Source organism: Pavona decussata, unplaced genomic scaffold (genome assembly GCF_977016875.1).
Source record: "Pavona decussata unplaced genomic scaffold, jaPavDecu1.1 SCAFFOLD_26, whole genome shotgun sequence".
NCBI classification, from domain to species: domain Eukaryota; kingdom Metazoa; phylum Cnidaria; class Anthozoa; order Scleractinia; family Agariciidae; genus Pavona; species Pavona decussata.
In genome coordinates this window covers 3,734,546-3,747,906 of record NW_028145449.1, presented here as the reverse complement: position 1 = coordinate 3,747,906, position 13,361 = coordinate 3,734,546, and the positions used below count along the sequence as shown (strand labels likewise).

The following is a 13,361-nucleotide window of genomic DNA, read 5'->3' as shown; positions in this document are numbered from 1 at the left end:
AGGGGGTGGGGTGCTGTAAGAGGAGTAAAGGTGCATCAGACGGAAAAGAAATAAAAAAATAACAATTTAAGGGAATGAATGGTGCATCACAGATGCAAAATAAGAAAGCTCCCTATGAGGAAGAGTCAACTGAGATTGATGTCTTCTAAAGTTACAAAACATGAAAGTAATTAGCCACCATACTGTTTTGAAATCTGACAAGATACTGATGTAACAGTGTACCCAAAATAGAACAAAACCCTTCTGCAAGTAAGGGCTTGCTCCAGTCCAGCAGGAAATACCATTCATTGTTTAAGATCTACAGATCGTAAAATTCTTAGATCGATAAGGCTGCACAAACAAGTCACAAACTTTGAGATTTTACTGTTAAAACTTTTGCATTCTCAATGTGACGACTTTGAGAATCTTTAGAAGCGTTGCTTACATTTTCAAGGTATTTGATGAATAGCACAATATTTTAACCCACACTATTCACGAAAATAAACCCAAAATAGATTGAAGAAGAAAAGACTTCGTTAGTTGACCATAAAATCCTGCAACCGTTTAACAAAATTGCATAGTATATTTTAACCAAAATAATTTAATTCGGCGCTGTTGAAATTCATCGCTGAACCCATTTAGTGGAACGACTATTAAATTCCAAAGGGGGGTGTGTACAGTCTTTTGATAACGGTTTCATTTTGTACTCGAGACGGAGAGAAGGTTGTCTGCCGAAAGAAGGTTCTTGTGCTGAAATTAATGCTTCAAGAAGGTAAGCTGAAATAAAGACCTGAAATGCAAGTTTGGTCGACCTCTAAACAACTCTGTTTTTAACGTGTCATCGTTGTCAACTTCAATAGCTGATTTACGCTGGGATCAAGAGTTGTTGTGTTGCCAAGTACAAAAACGTGCTTGTCTGCGCAACTTCAATTTTGGTTGTATTATTTGAACTAAGAGGTTAGTAACCTTTGCAAAACTGAAACCACACAAAAAATAACGGAGTTCGATATCAATGTTGTTTGATCTTACAAAGGCAGGAATTCTCCAAGGGCAGTGTAAGGCTGTAAAAGCCGGAAATGGCACGAAAAGTTTTTGTTTTACGAGTACTTCTAGAAGAAGACGTAATTGTATTCAAAGAACTCAATGTCATTGAGTCTTATGTTTTTGTTTCGTTTTCGTAGCAATGTAAGAACATTTGGTATCTTCCTGCAGGGGGCGTGCCCTTAACTTCCATTTACTTTTCTAATATGTCCTGAAATTATCAACCAAAAACAGAAACTGAAGCCATGTTAACTGTTTCGTAAAATAAGACTTACGAAATCTGAATTTCGTTTTGAAAAGTTTGGCAATTGGCTTCTAACATTTCGATGTCTTCAATAAAAGGAGGATGTACATCAATAGATATTCCTAATCATTTCATTAAATGAATTAGGTTATAGTACTCTAGCTTACCTTTAATGGTAGAAACAAAATTTTCCAGGTATAAGAGAAACACCAATGCTGATATTTTCCAATGATTCATCTTGAAGCAATCTTGGGAAATCCAAAGGAGCAATCCTTGACTTGGACCTATACGCGAGCTGTTTTATAACCCCTGTTTGACAACCCACGTGATTTCTCATACCTTAGCAAGGGTGTATCAATTCCTCTCAAAAACAATGATGGCATTTATACAAATAAACTAATTACGCAATAAAATCTTAGTAAAGACACCTCACCTGTGACATTTTGAGACATCAGCTTGAACATATCAGCTTTATTTGGAGGGATAAATAATATAAATTTATGGTCCGGATAAAAAAAAAAAAAATACAATATCATTATTGTTAGTATTGAGCAAGTTTACTTATTTTAGTAATCAAAGCATTGGCCATTCTAAGGGAAATGAACTTCTAAGAAAAAGCGCAAGATAAAAGCAGGCAAGGAAGTTTTCCCGCCTTAATTTGGAAGAGCGCCAGGCATTCTGGATGACGTCTGCTTATAAAAATAGCGCTGAAACTAAAGTTGTTTCAGCGCAATTTAAATACCACTTACTCATAACAGCTAATAGATCTGTGATTTGATAACTGAGCAGCTTAATGTGATGAAAGTAGATTATCACAATGAATCACGTAAGATTCATTATTTGCCGGTCTGGACAATCACTCACTTCCGCCTGTCCCTTGGGAGTCATAAACTTCCCCCTTCCCCTCCCCTGTGTACTCAGTCCTTTCCATTTCCTCGGTGGTTCAAGTCTCATTGTCTCTGTTTTTGCTGTTGCAAAGTATTGGTTACGGCTTCAAGTTTCCTTGTCACTGTCACGTTGCGTATCAACGTCACTTTTGATATTTTGCTTTTCCTTCCTCAGTCGACTTCCCTTCCTTTCTCCTCTGAGTTCCTGCCCCCTGTTCTCCGCTGAAAGTAAACATTCATGAATGTGCCCTTCGCCGTGACGTTTATTAAATTTAGTCTCATGAAAGTTCTTTTAATGTACAATAGAAAAAGTCAACTCGCTAAATGGCCAGCACTTATCACGATTCCAATAATTTATGTCTATGTGGACATATTTTCGTTTTCGTTACGTTTTTTTTAAATGACTAACTATTTCTGAAAGTTCACATTACTATCCCACTTCAAAGAAAATTTCCCTACAAAAACTTTTAATCAGCTACAGAGGCCCTTAAAACAGAAATGAAGTGACAGATATTTCCTTTTGATAAGTTTAGCTTCAGCAAAACATATAAGTTCCTGTGCATTCTAAGAAAATTGTTCTGACTTTGTTCGGGGTCAGAAGGAGAGGAAAGAAAAGCTAGCTTGACAACGGTGCCTTTATTGTGAGTGACAGCGGATGACAGTACACTTCATTTCGTTATTTTAATAATTAGGCATGTGCTAAACCTTTGTTCTAGAGAAGAACGGTATTTTACTACATATATTGTTTGTTTATTTTGTATCAATTAAGGGCAACAGATTAATCGACACGAGTATTGTCGTTGTACTGAAAGTTTTTCTTGTCACCGTACAGTAAAATCAAAGTTACAATCATCGACAAATTTCTTGGGAAGGTTACTCAACAAGGCAACGAAAAGTGGGTCTCAATTTATGACATCGCCTTTGTTTGTCGTCTCCCCTTCCCCCCTGCCCCACCCCAACCCACCCCCTTGCCCTGTTCAATATCGGATTCCCCACAATCCATACTAGACGTGTAAATATTCACTTTTTAAGTTCCACATTGAAATAGGGGAGAAGAGGAAAGTCAAATCGAGGTAGAACTTTGGAATCTTCCTAAGATTGTTTTCGACGATTGTAGGTAACATGTCAATCGACCGTTTTGTCAACTGTCACTTTCACTTTTCAAGTGAATTACAAAATAAGCCTCACGCCATTGGCTATTTAAGTAACTAAATTATGGCGACGTCGTCCATAACAATTAATTTTTCGCAAGTTAGAGCGTGCCATCACGTATAGCACTAGCAAGTCAGAACTTGCACAAGCTACTTTAGTTTTTTTTTTTTTTTTCAGTACTTGAACACAGAGGTCAACCAAAATAAAAACAGTGCCGCACGAAACGAAACAAGAACTTTCTTTGTCAATGTTATTGTATCTCCAACGGTATTATTTTATAATCGAAATTAAGCTGTCATTCTCTTAAGAACTTGTCTAAGTAGGAAATATTCTCTTCGCACGGAAGGGTTCTTGAAATTAATAGAATACTTCTTCAATACTTTAACGTGTTGAAAATTGCTTCTTAGACATTTTTCAAGTTACGATTAAACAGATTTCATATCTAACCGAAAAAGGAGAACTGTTGATTTATCAGCTAGTTGGTAGTCTGTAGTCAAGGTTACTTTTCATGTGACTTGAAAAGGCAGATGTGTTGACCTTCCCTGCGGATGGTTATTATTGAATGGGTGCGAAATCGTTGCGGAAATTGTTGTTGCTACACTGAACTCCGGTTAATTCAGTTGACTTTCAGTGGTTTTCTGAAAGAATAACTGTCTACTGAAAAGGAAAACCAGTCTGGAGATGTCAAATAAACCTTCTTTTCCCTTAAACATAAATCTGAAACCATTTCCGCAACTGTCTGATTTGCTAGGGAAGGGATGGGGGACAAGGGTGGGGGAGGGGCTGGGTCAATTTGGAAATCGCTTTCAAATGGTCCTTATCTGAAGTAATTTTGGTTGACATCCCTGCAATCTGTTGCCGGGTTCTCGCTTCAACCCCTGATCTCCGGTTTAAGTGTCAGCACATATTTAATTGAGGCTGATCTTAATATTTTGCTTTTTAACGTACCTCGGACCCAGTTTCTTTGTTGACAGCCTGTCTTAAATCCTTATTTCAAATTTCAAGGCCCTGAAGGACTTACACGAGGTGTGAGTAATTTATGTCTAAGCGGAAATATTTTCGTTCCCGTATTCTGAAGTTCACATTAGTATCAGACTGGCTACATGATACGGAAAATATTCACTGGGTAATGTTGAAAAGAAAAAAACAATTATTTTTTACATCTGATTCCAAATCTATCAGTGTTATTTATGTCTAATTTCAATTGTAACGAGGGAACGGTGCAGTTACCATTTAATAGAACTGTTAAGCAATGCTACTTTGTTAGTTGTCTCCCCTTTCCTCCTGCTTCCACCCCCCATCCCACCCCTCTGGCCCTGTTCAATGTTGAATTCCCCACAATCCATATTACACGGGTAAATATTCACTTTTTAAGCTCCATATTGAAACAAGGGAGAGGAAGAAAGTCAAATCGAGGTAGAACTTTATAATCTTCCCAAGATTATTTTTGACGATTGTAGGAAACATGTCAATCGTCCGTTCTGTCAACTGTCACTTTCACTATTCAAGTGAATTACAAAAAAAAGGCTGTTGCCATTGGCTATTTAAGTAACTGAATTATGGCGGCGTCGTTCACAACAATTTCCACAAGCTACGGCGCTGCCATCACGTATAGCACTTGCACAAGCTACTTTTAATTAGTTTTTTTTTAGTACTTGAACTCAGAGGTCAACCAAAATAAAAAGAGTGCCGCACGAAACGAAACAAGAACTTTCTTTGTCAATGTTATTGTATCTCCAACGGTATTATTTTATAATCGAAATTAAGCTGTCATCCTCTTAAGAACTTGTCTAAGTAGAAAATATTCTCTTCACACGGAAGGATTCTTGAAATTAATAGAATACTTCTTCAATACCTTACCGTGTTGAAAATTGTCTCTTAGACGTTTTTCAAGTTTTGATTATAGAGATTTCATATCTAACCGAAAAAAGGAGAACTATCATGTTTTTTGTAGTCTGCAGTCAAGGTTACTTTTCATGTGACATGAAAAGGCAGATGTGTTGACCTTCCTTACGGATGGTTATTATTGAATGGGTGCAAAATCGTTGCGGAAATTGTTGCTGCTACACTTAACTGCGGTTAATTCAGTTGACTCTCAGTGGTTTTCTGAAAGAAAGACTGTCCACTGAAACAGGAAAAGCAGTCTGGAGATGTGAGATAAAGCATCTTTTCCTTTAAACATAACGGATTGGGGACAAGGGGTTGGGTCGATTTGGAAATCTCGCTTTCAAATGCTCCTTATCTACTTTTAGTTGACATCCCTGCAATCTGTTACCAGGTTCTCGCTACAACCCCTGCTCTCCAGCTTAAGTATCAGCACATACTTATAATAATTGAGGCTGATCTTGATATTTTGCTTCTCAACGTACCTGGACCCATTTACTATGTTGACAGCCTGTCTTAAATCCTTAATTTAAATTTCAAGGCCTTGAAAGACTTACACGAGTTGTGAGTAATTTCTGTCTAAGCGGAAATATTTTCGTTTCCGTATCCTGGAAGTTCACATAAGTATCGGACTGACTACATGATACGGAAAATATTCACTGGGTAATGCCGAAAAAAAAAAAAAAAAAGAATTATTTTTACATCTTATTTCAAATCTATCAGTGTTATTTATGTCTACTTTCTATTGTAACGGTGGAATGGTGCAGTTACCATTTGACAGAACTGTTAAGCAATGCTACTTTGTTAGTCGTGTCCTCTTTCTCCCTGCCCCCATCCCCATCCCACCCCCCTTGCCCTGTTCAATTTTGGATTCACCACAATTCATACTATACGCGTAAAACAGGAAAAATTTACTTTTTAAGCTCCATATTGAAACAGGGAAGAGGAGGGAAGTCAAAACGAGGTTGAACTTTCGAATCTTCCCGAGATTATTTTCGACGATTGTAGGAAACATGTCAATCGACCGTTTTGTCAACTGTCACTTTCATTATTCAAGTGAATTACAAAAAAGACTCTCGCCATTGGCTATTAACTAACTGAATTATGGCGAAATCGTTCATAACAATTTTCACAAGTTAGAGCGCTGCCATCACGTATTGCATTAGCAAGTCAGAACTTGCACAAGCTACTTTAGCTTTTTTTTCTTCAGTACTTGAACTCAGAGGTCAACCAAAATAAAAAGAGTGTCGCACGAAACGAAACAAGAACTTTCTTTGTTAATGTTATTGTATCTCCAACGGTATTACTTTATAATCGAAATTAAGCTGTCATTCTCTTAAGAACTTGTCTAAGTTGAAAATATCCTCTTCGCACGGAAGGGTTCCTGAAATTAATCGAACACTTCTTCAATACTTTAACGTGTTGAAAATTGTTTCTTAAACATTTTTCAAGTTACGATTAAATAGATTGCATATCTAGCCGAAAAAGCAGAACTGTTGATTTATCAGCTTGTTTGTAGTATGTATTCAAGGTTACTTTTCAATTGCAAGTGACATAAAAAGGCAGATGTGTTGACCTTCCTTGCGGATGGTTATTATTGAATTGGTGCGAAATCGTTGCGGAAATTGTTGTTGCTACACTGAACTCCGGTTAATTCAGTTGACTCTCAGTGGTTTGCTGAAAGAAAGACTGTCCACTGAAACAGGAAAAGCGGTCTGGAGATTTGAAATAAAGCATCTTTTCCTTTAAACATAAATCTAAAACCATTTTCGCCACGGTCTGATTAGCTAGGGGAGGGATGGGGGAGGGGGGTGGGAGAGGGGCTGGGTCAATATGGAAATCTCGCTTTCAAATGCTCCTTATCTACTTTTTGTTAACATCCCTGCAATCTGTTGCCATGTGCTCGCTTCAACCCCTGTTCTCCAGTTGAGGTTGGTCTTAATATTTTGCTTTTTAACCTACCTGGACCCAGTTTCTTTGTTGACAGCCTGTCTTAAATTCTTAGTTCAAATTTCAAGGCCCTGAAGGACTTACACGAGTTATGAGTAATTTATGTGTAAGCGGAAATATTTTTGTGTCTGTATCCTGGAAGTTCACATTAGTATCGGACTCCCTACATGATACGAAATATATTCACTGGGTCTGATGCTGGAAGCATCTTTTTTCAAATCTATCAGTGTTATTTATGTTTACTTTCAGTTGTAACGGGGGAACGGTGCAGTTACCATTTAACAGAACTGTTAAGCAATGCTATTTTGTTAACATCTTTGTGCCATTAATGATTTAGAGTCGCGTTACGGCAAACGTGAAAATTTGCGTTGACGTTTTCTTGAAAAAGTGAGTCCAAAGATGGGAAAAAAAGGAAACAAAATAATTATTCTGACCTTTGATAATATTAAACAGGGCGCAGTTGCTCAAAGCCCGATTAAGCTAGTTCTGGGTTAACGTGAACTTTGATTCGAGTTTAATTACTGATCAATAAAGATTCTTTCAAAGATTTTTGTTCCTCCAGTTTTAACTTAGATTTTTTTTCCATTAGTTAAAATTAGCTTTTAAAAATATTGTGAATGAGCGAGATGAATAACTTTTAATCATGGATTAGCGTTCATCGGCTTTCGAACAACCGAGCCCAGAAAACAACCAATTTTACTGAGAAACCAAAAACAACGAGCGGCTAACGCGGGGTAAACATTGTCACGTAAACATTGTCAATATGGAAATCTCGCTTTCAAATGCTCCTTATCTACTTTTTGTTAACATCCCTGCAATCTGTTGCCATGTGCTCGCTTCAACCCCTGTTCTCCAGTTGAGGTTGGTCTTAATATTTTGCTTTTTAACCTACCTGGACCCAGTTTCTTTGTTGACAGCCTGTCTTAAATTCTTAGTTCAAATTTCAAGGCCCTGAAGGACTTACACGAGTTATGAGTAATTTATGTGTAAGCGGAAATATTTTTGTGTCTGTATCCTGGAAGTTCACATTAGTATCGGACTCCCTACATGATACGAAATATATTCACTGGGTCTGATGCTGGAAGCATCTTTTTTCAAATCTATCAGTGTTATTTATGTTTACTTTCAGTTGTAACGGGGGAACGGTGCAGTTACCATTTAACAGAACTGTTAAGCAATGCTATTTTGTTAACATCTTTGTGCCATTAATGATTTAGAGTCGCGTTACGGCAAACGTGAAAATTTGCGTTGACGTTTTCTTGAAAAAGTGAGTCCAAAGATGGGAAAAAAAGGAAACAAAATAATTATTCTGACCTTTGATAATATTAAACAGGGCGCAGTTGCTCAAAGCCCGATTAAGCTAGTTCTGGGTTAACGTGAACTTTGATTCGAGTTTAATTACTGATCAATAAAGATTCTTTCAAAGATTTTTGTTCCTCCAGTTTTAACTTAGATTTTTTTTTCCATTAGTTAAAATTAGCTTTTAAAAATATTGTGAATGAGCGAGATGAATAACTTTTAATCATGGATTAGCGTTCATCGGCTTTCGAACAACCGAGCCCAGAAAACAACCAATTTTACTGAGAAACCAAAAACAACGAGCGGCTAACGCGGGGTAAACATTGTCACGTGGTCATTCTTGTTGTTCGTTGTCTACCGTGAATGTGATTTTAAATCTGTCTGTTGTCTGCTTTTCTGCAACATACGTTCCAGTGTTGAAGTCCTAATTATATCTTTGCATTTCAAATCCAGACAAAAATGAGACGTTTGACAAAAATATTGTTCACTGTAACACGGTTTAATTCACGATTGTGGCTCGCTTCTTTCACTGTTAATAATAAAATATTATTAGGAAAGCCTGGTTCTAGACTCACTATTAAAGCTTTCCTAAGGTATTTTTTGAAGTAATAGATTATATTATCGTTGGACTCATTCCCTAATATCAAAGAACAAATTCTCCTATCTTATTCCCATACTTTTCTTACCAAAGTACTGGGGAGAAGTTATTTAAATGTTAAAAAAAATTCACTTCGCGTGATCATGTCCTTAATTCTTGTGTCCTTAGGTGTTGAATAAGCATTGATATTACAAGGAGAAATTTGATTCTGATCACTGTTAGGGCTTAAAAGGTTAATTATATTTGAGACAGGTAGGTTCTACTCGATTAATACGACAAAATGATAATGCGTTTGGAGATAAGTATCCAAAAAAAAAACTGGCAATCCTTCCGAGTCAGTGAGGGTTGCTAAAATGTGACTAAGAAAGAATTGAGCCCGGGGTGCTCAAAAAACATGGGCCAGAAACACCTACATTTGTGCATTTGCTGCAGACTGCTTCATATCGCTCTCTGTAAGCCTTTATTGTGTGCGGACAAGAAGTTATAGGTCCTCTCATTAATTCTACATTGTCACGGTCTCTTGTTAAAGAAGTAATCATTTGAAGTCGTAACGTGTTTTATTCCCCATTCCTCCGACGGACATTTCACGTGCCTCCTAGGAGTGCCTCCTTGCCACGGACAGGAAAAGCTCTTGTTGATGAGTGTAGCTTGACGTTACAAACGCGATGGCGTGAAAAACCAATAAGGCAAATGCAGGAGAGCCACTGTAGGGGGCTTAGGCACAGACGTTCGTAAGCCACGGACGGCAACCGGCGTGACGTGGTTTTGCTCCTTACCAAGGGCAGGAAAAGCTCTTGTTGATGAGTGTGGCTTGACGTTACAAACGCAATGGCGTGAAAATGCTCCAAAAAGGAAAAGAATTTAATTTCGGTTGCCGTCCGTGGTTCAGAAACGTCTGTGCTTAAGTTCCCTAGTAATCCTAACAATGATTTTGTATCTCACACTAAGTTTAACGCACGCTAATGAGATGCATGAACCGTATGATGAACATCACAAGGTGTCCCCTACACTAAATTCTTACTAAAACACAAATAATTCTTAAGTTCCCTAGTAATCCTAACAATAGTTTTGTATCTAGACTGCAAAACAGTCGCTTTCGGACGTTTTCGGAAGGCGCGAAGCGCCGTAAGCGTGATCCTCGCGTGTGAAGCGCTCGAGTCTCACACGCCCTTCCTCCCTCCCAGTGATGATATAGAAGTAAAATAAGGGCAGGATAGTTTAGCTCATGACTCAGTATTAGTACATTAGTGTTGTGGATCACTTCACTAAATTTCATTTTGGACGACAAATACGCATAAGCTTAGAGCCATTGTAGAGGTAACTCTTATCTTTATTTTGTAACTTCACACGTTTACAATGTCACGTTTAATAATATATGTGAAGTTCATTAAACACCCAACACCAAATGAAAATTATTATATATACTTGAAAATTATTATATTAAAATCATTATATATACTTGAAAAAATTATTATATATACTTGAAATATGACTTAATTATCCCGTTGCTTTTCAGTGGCTGACAAAATATTTATCTCTATTTTCAATTACTTCAATGAAAACCTTGCTCAAAAATTAAATTCGAAACTTGTTCTCAGCGAATACCTTACACAATTGTATGTCACTACATGATTACAGGTTCAAAAGTTTTAAAATTGGTACACCATGGCTGTAACTCAATTCAGATAACTTTCAAGCGAAATCATTAAACCCTGATGAATTGTTTTATACTAGTTGATCAAGATCTTTTCGGTAGGGAGAATCTGCACCCAATCAAAATTTTAAATTTGCCTGGCTCTACCAGTTAGTTTATCCTAAAGTCATTTAAAGATCATTTTCCGAAATCAGTTTTCTTTAATCAACAGAATTGTACTGATGCCATGATAGACGGCAATCAAATTAACAAAACTGGGCATTGAATTGCAATCATAAATCATGTTGCCCAATGGTTATAAGATAAAGTTCTTTCAAATATAAACTAATGTTCAATCTTATGGTCAACATTCAAGTGATTCATAATCTTAAATGCTGACTTTGTCCTTTAAGAGTCTACTCCATATCCCTTGCCTTATCGCCTTACTAAAGGCAATTACTTCTTTCCAAGAGAGGATCACTTGTTTCGATTTGATCCATATATCTAAAACAAATGGATTCCAGATGAAACTCAATCAACGACTTCAAATCATAAAAAGAATGCTATGATTTCCTTCCATTGCGTCGTGGTATTGTTTTAAAGTTTTTGGAAGTGTTCACCTTCAACTACTTTTGATCGCCAGAAAGAAAGCTATTCATTGACCGTGAACCGATCATCGGTAATATTCCTTTGACTACCAGACCATTAAAACCGGGGATTTCTGTCGCCACAAAGACTCCTGCAGAAAACCGCGGAGTCTGAATCCAATTTAAAAATAACATCTGTTTCTAAAATACATGGATATTTGGCTGTTTGCACAATTAATATAGAATAAAAGTAACACTTAGGACACCTTTTGCGGGGCACCTTAATATAATCTATGTCATTGTACCTCAATGTTAACAAGTGAAGTTATCTTTTAGGAGCCTGTAACCTGCAATGTCGATGGAACATTTAATAATCGTTTTCACTTAGTGTGAAGAGAAAATCTATTGTCGGAGATCAGCTACAACAACACTGTAAGATTGCACAAATTAACTTTAACTATTACGTTAGCCCAAGGAATACACTTGAAAAATGCCCGAGTTATTTGGTTGAGGAAAAGCTATTCATCTCTCGGCTGGAAAGCTGCTCTTATAATTTACACTTAATTTAGTGTGAAGCGTGAGATACATCGTGTAAACAGCCTGTCGTCATAAAGTAACTCCATCGAGTGTGTGAGAAAGACAGGGGCAGTGTAATAGCTATTGCTTGAATTTCATTGTAAGACCAAACACGTGTCTGAACAAAGTTTGAGATATTTATCTTGTCCTTACAAAACATTTGCCGCTCCGTGCAATTCTAGAGTTTCTTTGTAGTCCCGTAATACCTGTTACGTGTTACCTTATCGCCTTGCTGAGAACAGTGCTTTGAATATTTCTGTCCCCTTTTGCTTTCAAGTGCATCCCCTATCCACAGTTACAGATTCCTTGATTATCATCATTTTTCTTAAACCAGGTAAGGAGCTAACTCAAGACTGGTCACTCTACAACGTGACAAGAGTCCCTTTTAAAATCCGTAGGGGGAGGGAGGCTAACAATCGACGATATATACATGTAACTTGAGATTAACAAACTATCACAAAGCTCCCCCCCCCCCCCCTCCCTCCCTCCGATCAAAAAGAACATCAAATCAAAGCTAAAACAAAAACTAAAATAACGCAAGTGAGGCCTATCCACAAAACAAATCCTCTTTTAAAATATGTTTATGAGAACTAATGGTCAGTACTACACAGAACAGGAATAGTTACTGCTATGAAATTATATCGTATAATGTTCTTGTAATGACATATCATTCTGCTACTTGAGTTTTAGGAAAAGGATTTTTTGTGTCTCAGCTTATGGCCTTTCAGTATAGAAACATAATAATTCATATTTGTGATATCAAAGACTGTAAGCTGGGGTTTAAACCTCAACGTCGCTTTGTATTTTTTAAGTTGTTTCGTAGAAAGTTTCTACTTCATCCGGTTGGAAGTTATAAGTTCCCGCCAGGAATGTTTCTGTGAAGGTGCTGCCATAGCTGTACCCACTCGGGGGGGCGTAGGTGGAACCAAGGTTTGTGTATGAGTACGTATTTGATGATGCGTAGTCAGATACGTAAATATCATAACCACCCCCGAAAGTAGGTCCATAGGAGGAGCAGCTCAATGTGGAGTAACTTCCTGTTTGAGTCAGTTTCACCGGCGCCCATCCTGGCTTGTTTACCAATGAAGACAGGAAAGCTTTCGAATCATACCGATAACCACAACTGGAAACTAACAAGAAAATAAAGAAATTAAAAAGCAAAAACTGACACATGCTTCTGATGATTACCACATGGGATAAAGGTAAAGTCGCACTTCAGGCCTAAGTGGCCCACACAGCGGGTCGGAGATTAACGTGATCACCTTAGTATGAAACAACTAGGAGTACTACTCCAGCCGACCTACATCCCCTCCCCCCTGAGTAGTAATGCGTCCATCACAGGACTAACCCAGACAGTCTTTTGCCGGTACTCACTTATACACTAAGGGAGAAAGTGAGGCAATGCGGCGTTAAGGCTACTCTCTGACGAAACTACGCGACAATATAGATCAGCTTAGCCTCGAACCACTGACTGTTCGATCAACCTATTAAAAAATCCAACCCGCTAACCATTTGCAGTTGTGACAAGGAA

The 13,361-nt window shown here is 37.6% G+C and overlaps 1 protein-coding gene across 4 annotated transcripts in view; it reads right to left on the bottom strand.

The window, feature by feature from the left end:
- LOC146485606 (uncharacterized) overlaps window positions 1-13,361 on the bottom strand; it is a 203,764-nt gene that overhangs the window by 168,883 nt on the left and 21,520 nt on the right. Inside the window, exon 1 of one of the 4 annotated variants that reach the window (XR_014863389.1) lies at window positions 1,432-1,571. The exons of 2 other annotated variants lie outside the window; for them this stretch is intronic. Coding sequence is in view for 1 of the 2 variants with exons in the window: in XM_085103420.1 (XP_084959546.1) it covers window positions 12,638-12,960 (323 nt within the window). In the remaining variant the exon portion in view is untranslated. Of the gene's footprint in view, window positions 1-1,431; window positions 1,572-10,868; window positions 12,961-13,361 lie in introns of those variants that run through there. One more of the 4 variants, XM_085103420.1, reaches the window with a different exon arrangement.